At 34.9% G+C, this 22,242-nt stretch overlaps 2 protein-coding genes across 2 annotated transcripts; both read right to left on the reverse strand.

The window, feature by feature from the left end:
* Window positions 1-3,358: 3,358 nt before the first annotated feature.
* LOC122360471 (carcinoembryonic antigen-related cell adhesion molecule 20-like) lies at window positions 3,359-9,719 on the reverse strand. The gene is made up of 10 exons (XM_043261099.1): window positions 9,607-9,719; window positions 8,575-8,889; window positions 6,810-7,085; window positions 6,463-6,717; window positions 5,974-6,103; window positions 5,772-5,812; window positions 5,591-5,613; window positions 4,807-4,953; window positions 4,611-4,633; window positions 3,359-3,922 (listed from the first exon to the last, which is right to left on the reverse strand). Exons 1-10 carry the CDS (start codon window positions 9,653-9,655, stop codon window positions 3,883-3,885), a joined length of 1,299 nt encoding a protein of 432 aa, XP_043117034.1. The 5' UTR covers window positions 9,656-9,719; the 3' UTR covers window positions 3,359-3,882.
* Window positions 9,720-16,815: 7,096 nt separating this feature from the next.
* LOC122360057 (carcinoembryonic antigen-related cell adhesion molecule 20-like) lies at window positions 16,816-22,016 on the reverse strand. The gene is made up of 9 exons (XM_043260367.1): window positions 21,899-22,016; window positions 20,763-21,077; window positions 20,136-20,411; window positions 19,789-20,043; window positions 19,307-19,430; window positions 18,969-19,006; window positions 18,759-18,781; window positions 18,291-18,425; window positions 16,816-18,153 (listed from the first exon to the last, which is right to left on the reverse strand). The coding sequence occupies exons 1-9, from the start codon at window positions 21,945-21,947 to the stop codon at window positions 18,148-18,150; spliced, it is 1,221 nt and encodes a 406-aa protein (XP_043116302.1). The 5' UTR covers window positions 21,948-22,016; the 3' UTR covers window positions 16,816-18,147.
* Between the last annotated feature and the right edge of the window lie 226 nt (window positions 22,017-22,242).

The following is a 22,242-nucleotide window of genomic DNA, read 5'->3' on the forward strand; positions in this document are numbered from 1 at the left end:
ACAAGCTGAGGAAGTAAATAATTAATATACAGAAGGTGCACTCTGGAGAACCATGGTAACATGTGCGAATAAACATTAAATACACAATATAAAATTTAATATGAAACCCTATGTACATAACTTTTTATTTTTAAAGAAGTACCGCACAGTGACTTCTGGGAATGCAAGTTTACAAGATATTTAACTTATTTTTCACATTCAAAAACTGTAAAAGTACTGTGAAATTTTATCGCTGTTAAACAAATAACACATTTTTCTCAGGTTTTTCACCACTAAAATCACAGTCTTTTTTTTTCTTCAGTGTTTCAGAATAAAAGTTGGTTCTTAGTCACTAACCCTAAAAGTAGACTATTACTGCTACCATTTTGATTGTGAAATGGTCGATAATAGGCTTTCTTTGTCTGCTTTATCTCCTACAAACCTTGAGCAAACAAATCTGATATGTATTCTTTGATGTTGTGTTTTGTCTTATGACGGGCTACTTTTTTATGCCAATCCACTGTTAAAATTAGAATCAGGCCTTCGGTAACTGTGTGATTTGTACATGGTGTCATGAATAAGACGTTAAACGACTGGCATCAGTGACTGACATGTTTGCTCGATAATAAACACAGATTAGGTTTTTCACTTTAATTTCACCAGTCATAAAATGTAGTTCACATCAAAATGAAACTTCTGTCATCATTTACTCACCTTTGCCATGTATACGGCTTTCCTTTTTCCATGGAACATAAAAAAAAAACAAAAAAACAATTATAACAATACTGAAATCACGCAATGACAGGAGGGTGAGTAAATGGTAATATAACATACATTTTTAGGTCTTCTAAGCCTGTTCTGAATGATAAACCCATGCCCAGTAAGAAATAAAAATGTGTGGCTGCACCATGATTGTGTGGGAACCACAAAGTCAGTAAACAAAATAAGAAAAATAATATACAGGGAGATTTATATCTTCAAAGAGCGATCACAGAATAAATAATAGGCTTACCAAAGCCTGAGGTTTTTGGCTGTGGAGGACCAGTTTCACCTTTTATTCTGCAGTGCACAATAATGTCTGGAAATATTTGTCTACTTGTGTTTGCATTTGTATCGCAAGCCTTTTCTAGAGACAAAGGCATTTGTTGATTTTATTTATCTACGTCAGGAGATAGACACAGTCATAGCATCTCAGATGTGATACTCTCTGTGTGGTTGAGTTCAAATGAGGTTGGTGCAAATGATTTTCCTGTTTTTTTAACTCTTGGTATGATTAACATAGAAAAATAAACATTAAAACCTACAAAAAAGTGCCTAACATGTGGCTTATAAACAAATGACATTATGGGGGAGGGGTCAAGCAAATCTTGGTATCATTATCATCGAAAAATAAACTTTAAAACCTTGAAAAAGAGCCTAATATGTGGCTTATAAACAAATTATATTATGAGGGAGGGGTCAAGCAACGCAATTCAGAGAAAGTGAAAGTAAAAAATTCTACGAATCTGCGAAGTAAACGAAACTACTTTAACATATGCTGATAGCGCCATATAACTGTCTTAAAATATTCCCTGCAGTGTTAATAAATGTAATTAGGAATGTAATTCATTGTATAAAATAGACCTGTTTAAAAAATGTAAGCTATTTCATTGTCCTCACAGCGCACCATGCGGGGCAATAATTTAATGTATAGGCTATTATTAATAAAAGTGATCTAATAATAATAACATGCATAGTAATAGGAAGAATGTAACAGGCCTACATTCATTGGAAATGCTAAATCTTCTCAATATTGTCAATGCTATGATACTTATGCGTGGCTATTATCGGCAAACGATAAAATGGGAATCAGGACGGCAATCTCCAGCGCAGTTGTCATTAGTAAGCCTTGCATTAATAATAACAGCGGCATATGAGAAGTTAAAAACCACAGAAAACAAGTCTTTCGCCTCACAGCATCGACTGCGTCCAGGCGCGCTCTTTTGTTTACTGGCGCCATCTTGCGTCTAACCTATTGTAGCTACATTAGCATTTTTTATTTAGTAGCTCATTTTGCATCGTTTTTCTGTTTATTTATGTCCATTTCGGATCAAATTTGAAAAAGTTAGTTCTGGACGTTCACTGAAAACTCTTTTTTTTTTATTTAATGTTTGTTGTTGTTTGTTGCGTAACGTTAAGGGGTTTTTCACGTACACGCCAAGTTTGAGGTTTTAGTGCATTAGTGCACTCTGGTGTAGCTGTAATCTGTTGAGAGAGAAAAAACAGGTTTTATACAGATTATATATTGAATTGAATCCAGTGAAGTAAACGAACGTCAAGTGATTCCTCCAGAAGTGTCAGTATTTAATAGTGCCCTTCAAAGCCCACACTGGTTATAAAACTATTGGCATATGCCCAATAGGATAACATTAGGTTAACATTAACAGATAATTGTATAGAGTATACAGTTGTACAGAGTTAATATAAAGCTAGAGGAATATATTATTAACAAATGCGGTGTTTTTTCCACTTCATAAACAACAGGTGGCAGCAGTAGACAATCTGTCCTGTGCATTTAGGTTCACAGCTTGGAAACCTTTTTAAAAGTTTAGGAGTTCAAGACTTTGCAAGACCCAGTTTCATCGAAAGAAAGTTGTGAAACAACATGCAGTAGTTTTTTAATTATTTAATTTCGTTTTATTATTATTTTGTGACAGCATAACAGGTCCACAGTTCAAGTGAACTGTTTTATAATGATTTAAGATAACTATCACTCAGGCTGTGAACAATACACTATCAAAGGCGGCTCTATTTGCATAAAATAATAACCACCAAGCTCTGTAAAAGGTATGAAATGCTGAAGAGTGTTGTCATACAGCTGGATAAATCGTAGGGAGGTTGTAACAGTTGTAAGTTGGAGGAAGGAATCGTTTGAGAAATACATATGTACTTATTTCTCAGAAAAAGAGAGAAGGAAGCAAGTCTGACTAGTGCATACGCATGCATTTTAGGTTAGCTGATATTAAGAAATTTAAAGATCTTTCACAATATATTCATTATTTTTGAACATAAGAACCAAGTCTCTCTCTCTCTCTCTCTCTCTCTCTCTCTCTCTCTCTCTCTCTCTCTCTCTCTCTCTCTCTCTCTCACATTTGTGTTTACTGTGGATATTTTTATGCAAACACATGCATGTATATATATATATATATATATATAGTCCTCAATGAACATACCTTAGTTCACTTACTCAAAAAACACACAAAGTTTACTCAAAGTTAAAGTTTAACTCAATGCATCTGCTTTAACAAATCCTTATCAGTTGTGTTCAGTGCCATCGCACCATGAGGGGAAATAATACAGTATGTGACCTTATACAAAAGAGCTGAAAACCAGAACCAGGTAGAATGAGAAAGAAATAAACTTTATTTTAAGCAAATGAAATTCCTGTTTGCATACATGATAAATAAGAGAACAGTATTGCTATATCACATTCTTTGGAAATGATAAGGAATAACAGTTAAATGTAAATTTGTTTACAAACTATTGGTTTGTGTCGTTTCTTCATGTCTTTTCCCTGAGTGACACTGTGTTCAGATCTAAAGGACTGTTTTATCACCCACTATTACAGGCCTTTTTATTTATCCGGTAAAAGAAAAGAAAGAATTAGGATGTGCCTGCATAATGATTTCTGAGAAACAGTTTGAAATGTTATCAACAGTAGCTAAATATTAGCTTATAAATATAATTATTATTTGGAAAACTCATTTACAAATAAGATCAGAATTAACTGTTACAGTTAAAATAAAACATTTAAAGAAAGAGTGTGTGGATGAAAACTTTCTACATATTATCAGACAACAGACAAAGTCTATAATACATGTATGTAAACCATCTAGAAATTACGTACAGGGATGAAATCATACATCAACCATCCTCTTGAGGTGACAGTAGAAGTTGCAAGTCTCTGTGTAAAAATATTTATGAAAAGGATTTACAGGACAGAAAAACACATTTGAGATTTCAAAAAATCAAAAAATTAAAAATCAACACTTCACAACTTCAACACTATGATTCATTTTACAATAAAGTGTGTGCTAATTGACAGAATTGGTTTTATCTGAAACCAATTTTTGTTTAACTGGACGTATAATATTTATTTACAGTGAAAGTCCACGTGTTTTCAAATAAAATGTTGTACAAATTTAACTGTAATAATAAATAAATGCATACACAAATTTAAAACATTAATATCAGCGTTTTCTCTGTTTACCACCATATCTGTTGTTAAACCCAATCCAGTGGGTCCCATGCTGTAATAACAGTGTTTTTGTACTCAACATTATTTTACGCAATAGAAAGCAGTTGCAGATTTTGAAACAACATCCGTTTGTATCAGATAAATGTTAAAAAAACTATAACAATTTAAGGTAAATTGAGCAACAGAGATAAAAGCAAAATGTGTCACAACCCTCCTCTACCTTCCCTATTTTGACAACAGAAAAATTACACAGCCTAACAAGCCATCCTGAATGAAAAAAAAAAACATACTATAAGATTTACATTTCACACTAAAGCTAAATTAAAGAACATGTATAACGTGCAATATGCGGGAAGACTCAGTGCAGTGGATGTCATTGTCTTCACGTCCTCACCTGCGCACAGGAGAGTTTGATACCTGAGGGGTTACACAAACATATATTGAACACAACCAGCCATATATGACCATCCTTGTTTTAACTGGAAAGCTACTGGCTCTTATTTTGTGATGCAGTAAAGTTTTATTGCAGTCAAAGTACACACGGCGTTCTACAGTGGGATGGGCTACATGTGATATAAGCAACTGCTCACCTGACTTCCGTAGGGAGGTGGAGGGGCCCTCCCGTTCTCTCCATGTTTTATCTCTGCATATTCTGTGCTAGGTTCACTCATGTTCCCCAGAGTCACTCTCTCTCCACTGGCCTTCTGGAAGTGGCTGATGTCTGCATAGTTCAAGTCCTACAAACATCCATTGGTTTTTGTTAACAAATGTGTCACAATGCATTTAAAATGCTGTGAAAATGCATTTGCCCCATCCTGATTTCTTCTGTTTTGTGTATATTTTAAACTTAATAGTTGTGCATCTTAAAATAAACAAGGACGAGGTAAACATACATAATTTATTTATTATATTGAAGAAAAAAAGTTTTACATCGCCCATGTAAAAATGACTGACCTGAGAGAGGTCTGCAGTTCCTTTTAACGTTGTCCTTGTTTTATGTGATTTTTTTTTTTTAGTTTTGAAACAATTTACAAAATACACACAAAATATAGAAGAACTTGGCATGGGGAGAACACTTTTTTAAACCCACATTTATCAAATATCCACAGCTCATCCTCACAGCAAGTCTTTGTGCAGTAAAGTGACAGATTAAAGTCCATTTAAGCTGACTGTAAAAATATACTCATATCTCCTGCTATAAAAGCCATATAACCTTTAATTACCTCTGTGGCTGATGAAGTCAATTAGTACTATTGCACGTTTCAAGTAAGTGTTTGTACTGTCATTTGATATCAGGTTTACAGATTTAAATAAGGTATCCATATAATAAAAAGAAAGACTGTGATGAGAAAACAGGAAATGAAAGTCACTCACTGTCTCCTGTCTGCTTTGTGCTCCTGTTCAAAGAAAGAATCAAGAGTTTAATACTGAGAGGAATATGTGAATAGTTCATCTACAGTCTCTTATGGGATGTTCATTATCATGGTCGGTCTTGTGAAGTAAGCTGTGTTGTTTCAGTCATATGTTATGCGTTATGAATAAATAACAAACATACCTCCCTTCGCCGGTCCGTTTTGTTGAAGGTTTGGTTTTGGGCTGTAGTGTAAAAACAAAGACATTTTGCTTCCACTTTATCTTAACCACACTTATGTCTCACAAAGAGCTTATGGCATTTTTTTTTACTTTTTCTCACATGAATACTGACATATTTTCACAGCAAGTCACTGTAATTGTACATAAACTCATTTTGTACTCACGTTTTCTTCATTTTTGTTAAATAGACAATCAGACCACAGATGCCTGCAACTGCCACTAAAACCCCAATCACAATCCCAGCTATCTCTCCTGATGTCAGCCCCCTTCCTGCTGCTTCTACTTCTCCACCCTCTACGACAAAGATACAGGAAACAACAGACCAACATCATATACAGCACACAATACATACTTACAGGTGCCTCAATGGGTCTAAAAAACATAATAAGATGCAATAAAAAAAAAACTTTCAATTAAAAGCCAAACATTATGAAGTTATAAAATACTATATATATACAGATAGACAGATGGATGTCTTTCTAATTAATGTATTTTACTGAAAATGCTGCAAAGGCAATAGTTATGTTATAAAAACATAAAGCGCTACACAAGTGTACACATAGATTTATAAAAATACAACAAATCTTAAGAGGTAAATGTTGAATTGCATTACTATCAAATGTTTACAACACAGCCTTGTGTTAAAGGCTTACCTTTAACTAGTAAAGCATGTTTTTGTGAGACACTTCTCTTCGTGACTTTATTGGAGGCTGTACATTCATAATCTCCACTGTGTGTGAAGTCCGTCTGATTTATGGTGAAGGTGTCTGTGGTCACATTAGTGTCTGTTTCATTAAACTTCCAGCTGAATGAGGCAGAAGGTTCAGAATTTGCAGAACAAGAGAGAGACACATGAACCCCTAAATCCACCACATGCTGACCCACAACAGAAACATCTTCTGGTCCATCTAGAACACACACAAGAGACTCTCTGTTAGAGGAACAAGAACATCATCAGCTTTGAGCTCAAATCATCTTGATGTCTGAATGAAACACTCACAGTTGACGGTCAGGCTGAGTTTTGCCGTCTCCGAGCTAAAAGGGTTTCTGTATGTACACTGATATTCTCCACTGTCTGATCTCTGCACTGGACTGATGGACACTGATCTGTTATCAGATGAGAAGATGATGTTGTTGCTAGGAGACAGAGGACTGTTATCTTTCATCCACTGCACAGAAGAGATGCTGCCAGTTCCTTCAGAGATGAGGTTAGCAGATGATTCCCCCTCTATTAATAATTCTTCTGGACCAGTAACACGGACATTGGTTATATTTTCTGTGTGAGTGAGAGAGATAGAACAAAGCACATCCGATCTAAAATTAATCTTTCAAAGTATTTACTTCGAACAATGTCTAAAACTTCAATGAAAAAATGGTTTCAACTTGAAATATGTTACTCCGGTGCCTAAACATTTTTGGTTGAATGCACTTAAAAATCTGAGTTATTTAATGTTAATTGACAACTAAAATATTTTATCTGACTAAACAAAAAAAAATAAGCAGCGGGGTAACAAGTTATTTGTAACTTTATGAACACTAAAAAATGAATTGGGATAATTCTTCTCAATTTGTGAAGATTTTATCATTTCATAACATCAAGTGTAATGAATCGTCGCTGAGACTGGGATCCATTTACAGCTTTATTAGTGAAGGGTGGGTCTGTTTGCAGCAGTTGATATTCAGGCACAAGTCATGTATGGGGCTTATAGGAAATATAGTGAATCTAATATTCCATATAGTTGCATATAAGTCATGCAGCTGATAAATGACAACGCAGTAGGTTCATGTGTCTGCCATGTGCCCTTTAATTTTGACTGGTTTCAGGGATTGCCCAAATTGCAGTCGATTGGAAATCATCTTATCTGAACTCATTCCTGGGTCAGGTCAGATAAAAAAAAAACCTCACAGCCACCCGCGGTCAAATACTATGATTAACTAATATAATTAATACATTAATATAAATACAGTAATAAAACTACATTATTGATATCTTCTCCGATACCCATTTTGTAACTAAATCTATAGTCTATATAGACGATTCTTTTCAGTCAGCCGGTTCACAAATAGGCTACCGTTGAATGATTTATTTGTGAATTCGACTGATCCAGAAGATTAAACTTACTGCAGCTAAAATCTAATGTCATGATTCAATAAAATAGATATGGTGAGTACCTGAATTTGTCTGGTTCTCTGAACCAGGATCCGAGTAGATGATATTCTCAGATCAAATATGCTCCTAATTATTAATAATAATAATCGTCACACAGAGCCTTTATGTGGACCCTTTATATACAAACATGTACCTTTTAAAAAAGTAATTCCCCAGTACCTTTATAAGTGTACTAATAACATAATTATTAATGTTCTTTTGTTATTTTTTGCTATGTTTGCTATTTTTCTCCAGTACCTTCCCATGATTATAAAAAACATCTCCGGTTGAAGTTATATGAATATTTTGTGTTTCCTGAGTCCTGAGCAATAATTATTTAAATTAATAACCTAAAAAACTGGTAAGCTCATAACAACAAGTGAGCAGCAGACATGGTCCATGCATATAATTATAATAATTATTATTATTATTGTATTCAAATCATGCAACTATTATAAAAACATTTTCATTTACAATTCTTGTTTAATTTAGAGCATCGTAATTAAACAAAAATATGTTATGTTACTTTGTGAACCATCTTTCACAGATTTATTATTCATTTATAACAATGTACAGTCTCAAATACTACAACATTCTTTTTTAGCCACACACTCACCAAACACTTGTAGTGAAGTTTCTTCTTTAAATGTATCTCCAGTAGTAGGTATTACAGTCAGTATGTATTTTCCAGAATCATCCAGTGTCAGGTCACGGAGCTCCAGAGCGAGAGTGTCTCTGTTAAAACTGATTCTGTCTTTATATCCTTGGTCTATAACAGGTTCACCAGATTGTGCTGACAATATGAAATTTGTTCCAAAATACCACTGAATTAAATTAATTGATGTGGGCAGGTTTTCAGGAGTGAACACCACACTTCCTCCTTCTGCTCCAATCTGCTCAGGAATCTGCAGTTCTTCAGTTAAAAACGGACCTGTTTAAAATTATTAAAAAATACAATAATATTAATAACAATAATCATCATCATAAATTGCTTGTTTTTTTATCATTTGCATTTTTTTGTTTTTCATGTTTTTTTTTTTTAGGTAGCCTACATAAACAATACTCAAAATAATTTTTGCATGATTGACTGATGTCATTGCTGCTCACATGGTAGTCAATTTGATTAGTTTCAGAACTTTTTATTATAAAAGTTAGTTTAAAAGTTTTACATTAAAGATGAACTTTTGTACTAATGTACCAGAAAATATTATTTAACCCAAATGTAAATATATCCATACAAAAAATTGTCAATACATGCTAATATTAATATAATTTTAAGTATTATTAAGCAAACAGATATACGTTTAAATATAAAAATGCTTAATTTTTATTTAAAATGAACATACACAACTTTTGTATACATGTTTTGGTGTACGTGTGAATATAGCATAGGCTATCATTAGACTAGATATCAGTCAATACTCTTTATACAGGCTACAGTAGTAAACATTTAAAGAGGATCAAAACCTTTCATAAAAGTTGTTCTAAAACCAGAAACAACACCCATCTTTGTCTTAGGACAACTTGAACTTTTGATGAACTTTTATGATCCACTTCAAATGTTGACTACTGTACTATATATATATACTTATATTATATTTTCGTACGGGAAAACACAATATTATTTTATTAATAGAAAATGGCTCACCAAAACACAACACCATCCACAGAGTCCCATATAATCCATGAGATACCATCCTGATCGAACTCTCAGTTGTCACGAACAGCAGCTCAAATCACCTGAACTAGTATCTACATACAGTTTTCAGTTCATGATAAATGGCATTTAGTGACTGCAGCGCCACCTAGCGCTGGATATTAACACAAGCCTTAAATAACACCTAAATGAATGCTATTTTTAAATATAATATAATATAGTATAAGCAAACCTTTCTATTTATAACACGTGTTTGAAGTGTTGATCAGTGTAGCCATTCACAGATAACTGAGATGTCAACTTTTTATTGATAATAGAGGGGGAGCTGTTTATATGAGCAGCAGTCCAGGCTATAGAATTTCTGAAATATTTATTATTACACTTTTACCAAAACCAAATAAAAATAATTGTTACACTGAAAATTCTGCTTATAAATGATTAACTTTTGTTTGAGAAGTAAACCCTACCCTATCACAGTCAAATCTAGAAGTATAAACAGAAGTGTTTCCCTCACAGGAGGTACATCTAAGCTTTTCATACTTACCAGAGGTTTTCGACAGGACCTCATTTCCTCCTTTTTGCTCTTAATCGCAGCAGAGTTATTCAATCTTTAGGCTGTAAATTGTATCAGTATTGAGGTTATAAGAATAGATGGTAATGTTATTTTAACATCTCAGCAAGCAGATGACATGAAGATGAAAACCAGGTTCTAAGTGTTCTAGAAAAACTAGATCTTTTTTTTAAAAAAAAAGCTTCAGGCCTCCTATCAACACAGACAAGAACGAATTACTGTTCATGACTGAAAAAAACAATGTGATTAAGGTCAAGCATTAAGTGAAATATCTTGGAATAACAAACAAAACATCAGTGACTGGATGGCAGCTTTACCCTAAGCTACAGAAAACAAAGATTTTTTTTTAACAAATGGCTTCAAAGGGACAAGTAAGGACAGTGCTCTCAAAAGAGGAAGGACTCTCAAGAATGATTTACCTGGCTGGGGACCCATTGGTGTCTGCACTTGGCCTAAGAGGTCATGAGGATCCATGGTACTTTTTTTTTTCTATCTCCTATCCATGTGTGGAAAAGCACAGCTGTTAAGAATGGTAACCTTGAAGGGCAAGGTATAAAAGTCGTCTTTGTCACACTCTGCAGGAAACTGTGTGTCTGTATGACTGTCTGACCTTCTCTGACCATTTATTGAGTTTATCTCTTAGATGGTGAGAGTTGTTTTAAAATTGCCACAACAATTTGGCAACGAGGATGGGATTCCTTGGTTCTATCTTCTAGACCTGTTAGCAGACGGTGGTAGCGCACCCTGAGACTTAAGTATCACAACCCTACCTCGACCATCTTAAGGGAAGAGGGGCTGACCGCCGAGATCCGGAGAGGACACCACAGGAATTAATAAACGAACCTGATTGGCATCAGAAGGCTCTCTGGTAAGAAATAAATCAATATATTATCATAAGAAATCAAACACGTTTGTTGGTAAAAGATCGAAATTTAAATTTAGGGGGGCAGGAAAGGTTAGAGTCCTATCACCTGCAATCAGAGTGCGCTGGTTAGTGTCCAAAGCACTCAGGAGCGTGAGGGTTAGAGTCCCAAAAATACTTGTGGGAAGAGTCCCCAACTCAAAAACCGAGAGGTAAAATCAGGGGGAGCCCCACCTGTTCATATAAAGGTAAAAAGTCAGATCTGTTCTGAAGACGTTCACCAGATTATTGGGCCCAGAAACCCACAGGGAAAGAAAACGGATATGTAGACATCGTAAAGATCCCATACTGCATACAGGAGAAGGGCGAATCAAGTAATTTTCACTGCATGTATGAGGTATTTAACCAACACAGCAGGCTGGATGAGCCGAGGGATAAAGGAGCCAAACCTTCCGCATCAGCAAGAGTGTCCAGGGTGAGCAACCAATAGCTAAAAGTCAGGGAAGTGAACATTTTCTAACCACACACATATACATAAAAATAATGAATGGGCAAAAATATTGGTTTGAAACAACAGAAAAAGAGACATTAAGATGTGAGAAATGCTACTGATCGGATAGAATGTGTGCAATTTCAGTTGAGCTGAGTGAGAAACAACAGTTACTTTTCCTAATGCCAGAAAGTGCTCCCCACTTATCTATTTCCAAACTGAAAGACAAAACATGAGCCGAGGTGGAGGGTTTTGTGAGGAACTATGTTGATGCAACTGAATGGTTTGAATGCGTTCATGATGGAGTGCTATTATGAAATTAAAGTGGAAAGGGTTGTAAGATCAATGTTTCAGAATGAAAATGAGAATAAATGCACAACAACTGTTAGTCCCTCAGAGATTCACCCAGCTTTGGCAGAAGTGCCATCTGTATTGTGGGTTTGATGTGGGGTTAAAAAAGGGTGTGAGCCGGTGGTAATCACTCCAAAATCTGTGTACAGGCCGTGCCAAAAACAATACCCATTGAAAAAAGAAGCAGCTATGGAAATAAAACCAGTGTTTGAATCTCTGTAGAAAGAGTGAATTATTGTGCCATGCAACGATTCACTAGTCTGAACACCCATTTACCCTGTGAAAAAGATCAGAGATAAAGGCTAGCAAACAGAGTGGCGTTTTCTACAGGATTTACAAGCGGTAAATACAGCTGTCAGACCAAGGCAGGTTTCAGCTCCAAATGCATACACAATCTTGTCACAAATACCTCAAGATGCAATTCTATTCAGTGATTGACTTGGCTATTGCATTCTTTAGTGAGCCAATTCTGGTTTGCATTTGAATTTAAAGGAAAAAGATACACTTGGATTGTATCGCTCAGGGCTTTCTTGAAAGCCCTAGTCTGTACAGCGTTACAAAGTCTTGAACCCTTAACTCTTACGGCTGAAACTGCTTTAATTCAATATGTAGATGACTTGCTATTAGTATGTCCAGATGAAGAGACTTCAGGAGGGTCACATGGTGAACGTGTCCAAAATGCAGTTTGTAAAACAACTAGTTACCTTTTTGGGCCATGTCATAACACTCATCAGTAAATCACTGTCTGACAAAAGAGTGCAAGTCAAAAAAGACATGCCTAGACCTCTGACCATAAAATAAATGCTGTCATTTTTGGAAATGTGTTCATACTGTGAAACATTTATTCCTAACTATGCAGTGCTCAAGCAACCCCTGAGAGCCCTAACGATCGGGAAAGGGTTGAAAGCAACAGACAAAATTTAATGGATGAAAGAGGCAGAAGAGGCGTTTGTAAGTATGAAGGTTCAGCTGTCATCAGCTCCAGCACTTGGTCTGCCTATGATTGATAAACCTTTTGTTCAGATGGTCGATAAGAAAAATGGATTTATGACATCTGAGTTGTTGCAGGCTCATGATGACATGTAAGACCTGTGTTCTATTTCTCCAGTAAACTTGATTCAGTTGCAGCAGGTCTGAAAAGGCCGTCATGGCCTCAAGAGAGTTTGTGGGTCATTCCGACCTGACCTTAATGGTACCTCACTCAGTCACCATTATTCTGCAAGACCAAAGAATTCTCATATATCAACGGCTAGGTGGTTATGATATTATAATACCCTGCTTGATATGCCAAATGTTATAGTTAAGCATTGCTCAACCTTGAATCCTGGCACTCTCCTTCCGAAGTCTGATGGCTTTGGAGCAAGTGTGCACACCACAACCTGACCTTTCCGACAAGTAACTTGAAAACTGTGAAAAACTGTGAAAACTGGATCCACAAACAGGCTGAAATAAAGTCGAATACACAGTGACTACCAAATTTGAGACTGTGGCTTTTGGCTCATTGCCTTCAAATTATACTTGTATAGACTTTGACATTTTATGGCGCCAAAGGTTTTTAAAATATTAAACTCTTCTCTAGCTTTGTTAGAGGCAATTCTGCTGCCAGAGAAACTGGCTATCTGTAAATGCCCAGGACACACAAATAACAATGGTTCTGTCTCCATAGGCAATGCCAGAGCTGACGCAGCTGTGAAGAATACAACAAAAAAACAGCCAAAACAGTTGGAGTGTTCCTTGTTATCTGATAACTTCTCAGACATTTCCTCTTGTTTACAGGGCATGCAGGCCTTCACTGAAGGAGCAGAGAAAGCTCAATGGAGGCTGTAAATTTAAAGATGGGAGTGTGGATGAGAGTTGATGGCAGGTCTTGTTCACCAAAGTACTTCTTTCATAACTTTATGAAATTGATTCGTCAAAAAGGGAGAATGATACATGATATCACAAATGATCACATATTAAAGGTTTACAAAGGGGTTCACATTTTTCACATTGGCAAAATGCATAATGTATAATGCAAAATACAACCCAATCCTATCGAACATCTGGTGACAGATTGGTTGGATTTGGTTGACATGGTCAAAATGCAGGAGTGGCAAGGTTCTGCTGACTGAAATTGTCTCGAGATGAGAAACACCAGAGAAAATACTTTCAGATAATGAGACACATTTTGTCAATGAGGCTGTAAGAACAAATTGGCTAAGTGTTGGGAGCAAACAGGACTTGGGTTGAAGCACTCCCAATTGTTCTCATGTACATGAGAATGAGAAAAGATCAAGAGTGAATTTAAGCCCATTTAAAAATCTCTATGGTAAACCACTGAACCTGGCAATAGAAGGGGGTAAACGACAGGTGCCATCAACAGAATCGTGTGAAAGTGACATGGTCAGCTTTTGCTAGGAAATGTTTTTTTTTGGTTGTTGTTGTCAAATATCTATGTGTTGTTGAAAGCTGCCCTGGGGAAAGTAGCTGATACACGACATCAAAACTGGAGATTTCGGAGTAGTACGAGATAGGACGAGAAAGAGCTGGAAGATGAAAAAGTGGTTGGGAATACATGCCAGTCATGCATATCAGAAAGAGAAGCGAAGGAGAAAAAGAGATCTGAAGCACGTATCAACAAGTGCCAGGATTCAATATAAACATCAAGTGACTTTATGATTGCAAACATTATCTCACCCATGAGAATGTCCATAAAAGTGCCTGAAGGAGTTAACAACGAATAGTTTGGGTAGATGACAATCCTATGTAGTACTGTGTTATCAATAGTGGGTGCAAGACTGCTGCTATTTGTTACACCAAGCCAGCAGAGGGAGCCCTTATCTCTGGATGACCTGTGATCACTTCCTCTGCTGCTACTTTTTGGGACTATAAATTCTGAAGCAGGCCCCTCACCTGCATGTTTGTTTATAATTAGCCTAGCCTTATGTTTCCCTTGTTCTAGATTCTTTGGTTTTGACCCTGCTTGTCTTTGACTCTTTGACCGTTTGCTGCCTGCCCCGACCTCTGCCTGTTTTTTGGATTTTGTTGTTGCCTTGCCTCTTATACTCCTGTTTGCTGTGTTTCGACGTCTGCCTGCTTTGACCATGCCTTTGTCCAATAAAAGCCTGCAAATTGATCCGCATGCCTCAGACCCCTCATTCATGACACTATTGTTAAGTTTACCATGCATTTTCCAGTTCGTATCCCGATCAGTACAGCGGCCGGAGAAATTCTTTAATGTCACATCAAATGGTTAAAATGAGTGATTACCCTGAAAAGTCGTTTTTGTAAATAGAGAACAAGAAAGTAAGTGTGAAGTAAAAAGACAAAGGTATGTTGATAGAGAACACTTTCCCAGTCAGAGGGATGCACAGAATGATTCACTGGAAAGAACATAGACTAGTATAAGTGAGAAACAGTGGGATTAAGTAGGTAGATGAAGTATAAGAGAAAAGATGTGTTAAATGATTTAAAAACAAATGACTTGAACGTAAACGAAACATTGGATAACTGACCAGTGTTTCCCACCTTTTTTCTATACTTTTATGTTTGCTATGAACAAGTTAACCACAAAACAACCTTTGCAGAATTGGGACTTATTTTCATGAATCTAAGAGAGTGATTGTTTATATATAAAATCAGAGATGAAGAGTATAAATGTAATGCAATAGCTAAAATTCCATTTACTGTTTTATGAAAATGAAATAAATACGGGCGAGTATTTTGCATTTGGAAAGTGTTTGCTAGAAAAGGACTTCAGGCACTTAGGAGGTTATAGTTCTCGCCCTGTAACATCGGTCAGAACGTAGGACAGGAGGTAGGAATCGATTTGAACAGTTTACCGAAATCTTTTCAGCAGCACAGACATACATTAGACTGCTTAGCAGTTGCAGCATGGCGGTTACACTATTGGTACATCTATGTGGCTTCAAATATACAACAATATTAAATGTCACATATTACCATTATTGTTAGTTGGTCAGTGGAACATAATCTCTAGCACAAAAAAAGGTTTAAACAGGCAGATTATAAAGTATAAATCACTATGCTTACATATAAATTGGTACAGAACAACTTATAGATTATCTCAACGATACATGAACAAATCACCTACAAACATTATGAATAATCATTCTGTAGTGACATTCATCATTTGCTAATAACAAGGAATGACTCATCTTTCTATCGAGTGTATTTACAAACCAATCACTCGGCTACTCTGAAATCTACACATGTACAATCAGTGTCAAACAAGTCTGGAATATTATAAAATATAATATTATAAAGCACAGCTGTGAAGAATGGTAACCTTGAGGGGCAAGGTATAAAAAGCAGGACCACCCTGTCGTCTTTGTCACACTCTGCAGCAAACTGTGTGTTTTTGTATGACTGTCTGACCCTCTTTGCAAAGAATAAAATCTTTAAAGACAGTCTCTTAGATGGTGAGAGTTGTTTTAACAACAATGTACATTTACTATTTTTATTAACCAAATTTACTACATTTATTAAGAAAAACAAAACTAAATATAACAAAACAATGATGGGGTCCATGCTGAAGGAAGCTTTAATGCTATTGATCACAGCTCTCAACAGGGTCAAACTATGAGCTTGGAGGAAATGCTCCATGGTTTTTCATTTCAAACTAATTAACCATTGTGGTGGTCATTAACTGTAATACGTTACCAATCATGTTATCAGATTTTCACAAGCAAGCCCTGGATAAACTGGCTTTTAAACAGAATTTTACACCTCATAAATACATAATGTTGAATAATATTCTGTATTAAAACAGGGCAGTATTTAATAAAGAATGTGTAGAAATATGAAAAATCTCTAATATTAATATTATTTGGATAGAATTTTTGAGAATAATTAAAGGCATTTAGCCTAAGCTTCTACAGCATATTATATCATTTTAATGTATACCTCTACAAGAAGTATTGCCCCTTCATGTACAAAAAATGATCCCTCTTTATCTTTGTGCATATTGTCTGTTGTTCAAGAATGAAAGCATGAAGGTTGTCTTTATATGTTATAGGGAATTTCAAGTTTTGTGATCTTCAGCATATGCTCAGCTTTTCTAAATTGTGTTTTTATAGACTGTACTGCAGTTAAATTTCTCCAAAGTGCTATTTGTCTTCTTTCTGACCTTCACTAGATCAATGTGATTTACCAAGTCACTTACATTCTTAACTTTTGACTTCTTGAAAATCAGCTAGGTATTAGTCTTCAGCTAGGTATTAGTCTTCACAAACAGCACAGTAGTGTTCTCATTCATGCATCTCTTTTTGACAGAAACAGATCAAGATTCAGCAAGGAAATCTTTTTAAATCAGAGATAAGTGAGTTTTAGCAATAACTTGGCAGTGCCACGTGGGTGTTTATGGCCTTACACAGCAGAATCAGGTGGAATGATAAAGAAACTGACTTTTTATTTAGAGTAAATGATTCATCTGCCCAATGTCACTGGAGTTTACATAAAGTAAAAACAAAATAACATAGATTCTTTGGAAAATATCATACCTCAATTAGATAATTTAGATAAAATAACTTCCATATAAACAAAGTTACAGCAATACAAATTTGTTCCAAAGACAACAAAGGCACTTTCTTATGTCTTTGGGCTAAGTGATAATGTGTTCAAGTCTAAAGGTGAATTTGTTTGTCATGAATGTGGCCTCTGTTTTTCATTACCTACTATCAGTTTTATCTTCGTTTATTTGACAAATGCAGAAACGAAAGAATGAGGATGTATCTTATGATTTCTGAAAGCTGTTTGATGCATGTGGTCGTGGTATTTAATACCAAGTCATTTATGCAGCATGAATAAATATAAATATAATATATACTCTCATTTAAAAACACTAGCCTAAATGAACACAGACAGGGTATGAAATGTGTAGGATTTAAAGAACAGTGTTCAGTCTGCTTTCTACTGAGTTCTCTGTGTGTAGATTCTTTGTAAACCTGCAAATAGTTGTTTATAACTGTAGTAATACAGTAATATACTTGTCCTAGTTAGATTTTATTTCTCAGTGTATATGGTAATGGCTTTGAACATTGGTATTTGTGATTTTGTAACATGTGTAAGGACAAAATACCTTTGACCACTGTGAAACACAGCTTTATAATTAAAACGTTTATAATATTTAGGTAATATGCCATATACATTTTTATTGTTAAATAAAAAACATTAAAAAATTATACCGCCAGATGGATAATCTTGCAGTAGATGTATTTCAGTGTCTTTAATTCATCACCTGCATGTAGGAGGAGGGTTTCATACCTGAATGGAGAAGTATTACATGCATGTAGTAAATTACTTCTCGCTGCAAAGCTACAGAACTTTATAAATGACACTTGCTTTGTGATGTTGCCAAAGCACACATATGGACTGGACTTAAAAATGATAAAACTGCTCACCTGAGGAGGAGTAGGAGCCCTTGGCCGCCTTGAAAATTCAGGTTTTTCATTTTCATACACATTATTCTCATACACATTTACTTTGACGACATTCTGGTATGTATGTTCATTCATCCCTGGAATTATCTCAGCCCTCTGCAAAACAATTATTTACTTTTAGTTTGAATCCAACTATTTTATCTCCTTATTGTAATCAAAACATCAGGCAGAATCATGTTGTCATTTAAGGTAAAATTGTAATGTCATGTAAAATAAAATAAAATGTTGCTGATAAATTATGATACAGAAAGCCCGCTATAAACACCAGTGAGTGTTTGTCAATATCCATAGTTTAGGTGTGATCATCAGCATGTCTTTGTGCAGTAAAATGTGAAAGATTAAAGAATAAACTCATGTGACCTGCTATAAAAGCCACAAATTATTTAATTAGCTTTAAAAAGTCAAACCAAGAAAAAAGAGTTTACTTACAATGTCCTGTCTGCTTTGTGCTGCTGTTTAAACAAAGAAAGACTTGGTGAATTTAATACTGAAATAATTATATATTGAATAATCTGTAATAAAAATAGTTAATCCGAAATATATAATGTAATTATCAAGGTCAAGCTAGATATAATTGGTTGTTGTGTTGTTCAATCAAATCATACTAATGTTGATATTATGAATACAATGCAAACATACCTCCACTTTGTCTTCTTTTCTGTAGGTTTAACTTTGGGCTGTAGCATAAAGACAAAGACATTGTGTTACAACTAGTTGTCTTTACAACATTTCTGTCTCACAAAAACATTTATAAACATGTATCACTTCTTGTAGTTGAACTGTGGTTATTGTACTGTTTTAAATATCACTAATCAAATGTTAAGAGAATTCACTGAAATTCAGAAACACTTGAGTTTGACATAATTTAATTCATATGTACAACTTGATTTAAAGCTGATAAAAGTTTATATACAGATGATTTATATACAGACATACTGAAGCTGTGATGAGAAAACACACTCTCCCAGATTACTCACATAATTTTTGTTAAATAGACAATCAGACCACAGATGCCTGCAACTGCCACTAAAACCCCAATCACAATCCCAGCTATCTCTCCTGATGTCAGCCCCCTTCCTGCTGCTTCTACTTCTCCACCCTCTACGACAAAGATACAGGAAACAACAGACCAACATCATATACAGCACACAATACATACTTACAGGTATCTGAATGGGTCTAAAAAACATAATAAGATGCAATAAAAAAAAAACTTTCAATTAAAAGCCAAACATTATGAAGTTATAAAATACTATATATATACAGATAGATAGATGGATGTCTTTCTAATTAATGTATTTTATTGAAAATGCTGCAAAGGCAATAGTTATGTTATAAAAACATAAAAGCGCTACACAAGTGTACATAGATTTATAAAAATACAACAAATCTTAAGAGGTAAATGTTGAATTGCATTACTATCAAATGTTTACAACACAGCCTTGTGTTAAAGGCTTACCTTTAACTAGTAAAGCATGTTTTTGTGAGACACTTCTCTTCGTGACTTTATTGGAGGCTGTACAATTATAATCTCCACTGTGTGTGAAGTCCGTCTGATTTATGGTGAAGGTGTCTGTGGTCACATTAGTGTCTGTTTCATTAAACTTCCAGCTGAATGAGGCAGAAGGTTCAGAATTTGCAGAACAAGAGAGAGACACATGAACCCCTAAATCCACCACATGCTGACCCACAACAGAAACATCTTCTGGTCCATCTAGAACACACACAAGAGACTCTCTGTTAGAGGAACAAGAACATCATCAGCTTTGAGCTCAAATCATCTTGATGTCTGAATGAAACACTCACAGTTGACGGTCAGGCTGAGTTTTGCCGTCTCCGAGCTAAAAGGGTTTCTGTATGTACACTGATATTCTCCACTGTCTGATCTCTGCACTGGACTGATGGACACTGATCTGTTATCAGATGAGAAGATGATGTTGTTGCTAGGAGACAGAGGACTGTTATCTTTCATCCACTGCACAGAAGAGATGCTGCCAGTTCCTTCAGAGATGAGGTTAGCAGATGATTCCCCCTCTATTAATAATTCTTCTGGACCAGTAACACGGACATTGGTTATATTTTCTGTGTGAGTGAGAGAGATAGAACAAAGCACATCCGATCTAAAATGAGTCTTTCACATTTAGCCTGGTAATGGGTCGTAAAGAAGGTTTGTTTATTTTATTATCTGTTTAGATTGTTATAGTTTATAACATATACAATACATTTTTAATTAATTGCTGATAGAAGCTGAAAGAGGACTGAAATCAGGGTCTGAGACAAAAATACAGTTTTACAAATCAGTGTTTTATTTTCAGCATATTAAATTGTTTCATGTCACATTTTCACCTTCCACAAAATTAAATAATATAATCATATATTAAGTAAATGTAGCTTATACTTAAATACTGAACGAAGTTTAAGAAGAACACTCACCGAACACTTGTAGTGAAGTTTCTTCTTTAAATGTATCTCCAGTAGTAGGTATTACAGTCAGTATGTATTTTCCAGAATCATCCAGTGTCAGGTCACGGAGCTCCAGAGCGAGAGTGTCTCTGTTAAAACTGATTCTGTCTTTATATCCTTGGTCTATAATAGGTTCACCAGATTGTGCTGACAATATGAAATTTGTTCCAAAATACCACTGAATTAAATTAATTGATGTGGGCAGGTTTTCAGGAGTGAACACCACACTTCCTCCTTCTGCTCCAATCTGCTCAGGAATCTGCAGTTCTTCAGTTAAAAACGGACCTGTTTAAAATAATAAAAATAACAATAATATTAATAACAATCATCATCATCACTATACATTGCTTGTTTTTTTTTATCATTTAATTTTTTTATTTGTATTTTTTTTAGGCAGCCTACATAAACAATACAGTATCTTCCTTTTGTCGACTGTGATGATAGCATGTCACCTCTTTAATTTAGTTTAACGACATGTATCTTGCATTGTTTGCTACTGAATAAAAATTGTCTCATATGTTGCAATAATTAATAGTAAAAATGCTTTTTTGCACTTAATTGTACGTTTACCTTAACACAGAATAATTGTTTCAAAAAAATTTATTATAAAAAGATATTTTAAAAGTTTCAAATTAAAGATGAACTCTTGTGCTAATGTACCACTTGCTTGTGAAAATATTATTTAACCCAAATGTAAATATGTTTATACAAAAACTTGTCAATGCATGCTGATATTAATATAATTATAAGTAATATTAAGCCAATAGATATACGTTTAAACAATAAAAAATACTTATGAACATACACAACGTTTGTATACATGTTTTGGTGTACGTGTGAATATAGCATAGGCTATCATTAGACTAGATATCAGTCAATACTCTTTATACAGGCTACAGTAGTCAACATTTAAAGTGGATCAAAACCTTTCATAAAAGTTGTTCTAAAACCAGAAACAACCTGTCTTAGCCCTTGTCTTAGCACAACTTTGATGAACCTTTATGATCCAATTTAAATGTTGACTACTGTACTATATATATTCCATACTTTATTATATTTTGTACTGGAAAACACAACATTATTTTTATTAATAGAAAATGGCTCACCAAAACACAACACCATCCACAGAGTCCCATATAATCCATGAGATACCATCCTGATCGAACTCTCAGTTGTCACGAACAGCAGCTCAAATCACCTGAACTAGTATCTACATACAGTTTTCAGTTCATGATAAATGGTATTTAGTGACTGCAGCGCCACCTAGCGCTGGATATAACACAAGCCTTAAATAACACCTAAATGAATGCTATTTTTAAATATAATATAATATAGTATAAGCAAACCTTTCTATTTATAACACGTGTTTGAAGTGTTGATCAGTGTAGCCATTCACAGATATCTGAGATTTTTATTGATAATAAGCTTTTTATTGATAATAAAGAGGGTA

Source organism: Puntigrus tetrazona, chromosome 16 (assembly GCF_018831695.1).
Source record: "Puntigrus tetrazona isolate hp1 chromosome 16, ASM1883169v1, whole genome shotgun sequence".
Lineage (NCBI taxonomy): Eukaryota > Metazoa > Chordata > Actinopteri > Cypriniformes > Cyprinidae > Puntigrus > Puntigrus tetrazona.

Coding starts and splice junctions, on each gene's coding strand:
- LOC122360471 (XM_043261099.1), bottom strand. CDS start 9,655: ATGGTATCTCATGGATTATATGGGACTCTGTGGATGGTGTTGTGTTTT. Junction 8,890..9,606: donor GTGGATGGTGTTGTGTTTTG/GTGAGCCATTTT, acceptor AATTTTAAACAG/GTCCGTTTTTAACTGAAGAA. Junction 4,634..4,806: donor CACCTCCCTACGGAAGTCAG/GTGAGCAGTTGC, acceptor GTAACCCCTCAG/GTATCAAACTCTCCTGTGCG.
- LOC122360057 (XM_043260367.1), bottom strand. CDS start 21,947: ATGGTATCTCATGGATTATATGGGACTCTGTGGATGGTGTTGTGTTTT. Junction 20,412..20,762: donor AACTTCACTACAAGTGTTCG/GTGAGTGTTCTT, acceptor TCACTCACACAG/AAAATATAACCAATGTCCGT. Junction 19,431..19,788: donor ACATGCTTTACTAGTTAAAG/GTAAGCCTTTAA, acceptor TCTTTGTCGTAG/AGGGTGGAGAAGTAGAAGCA.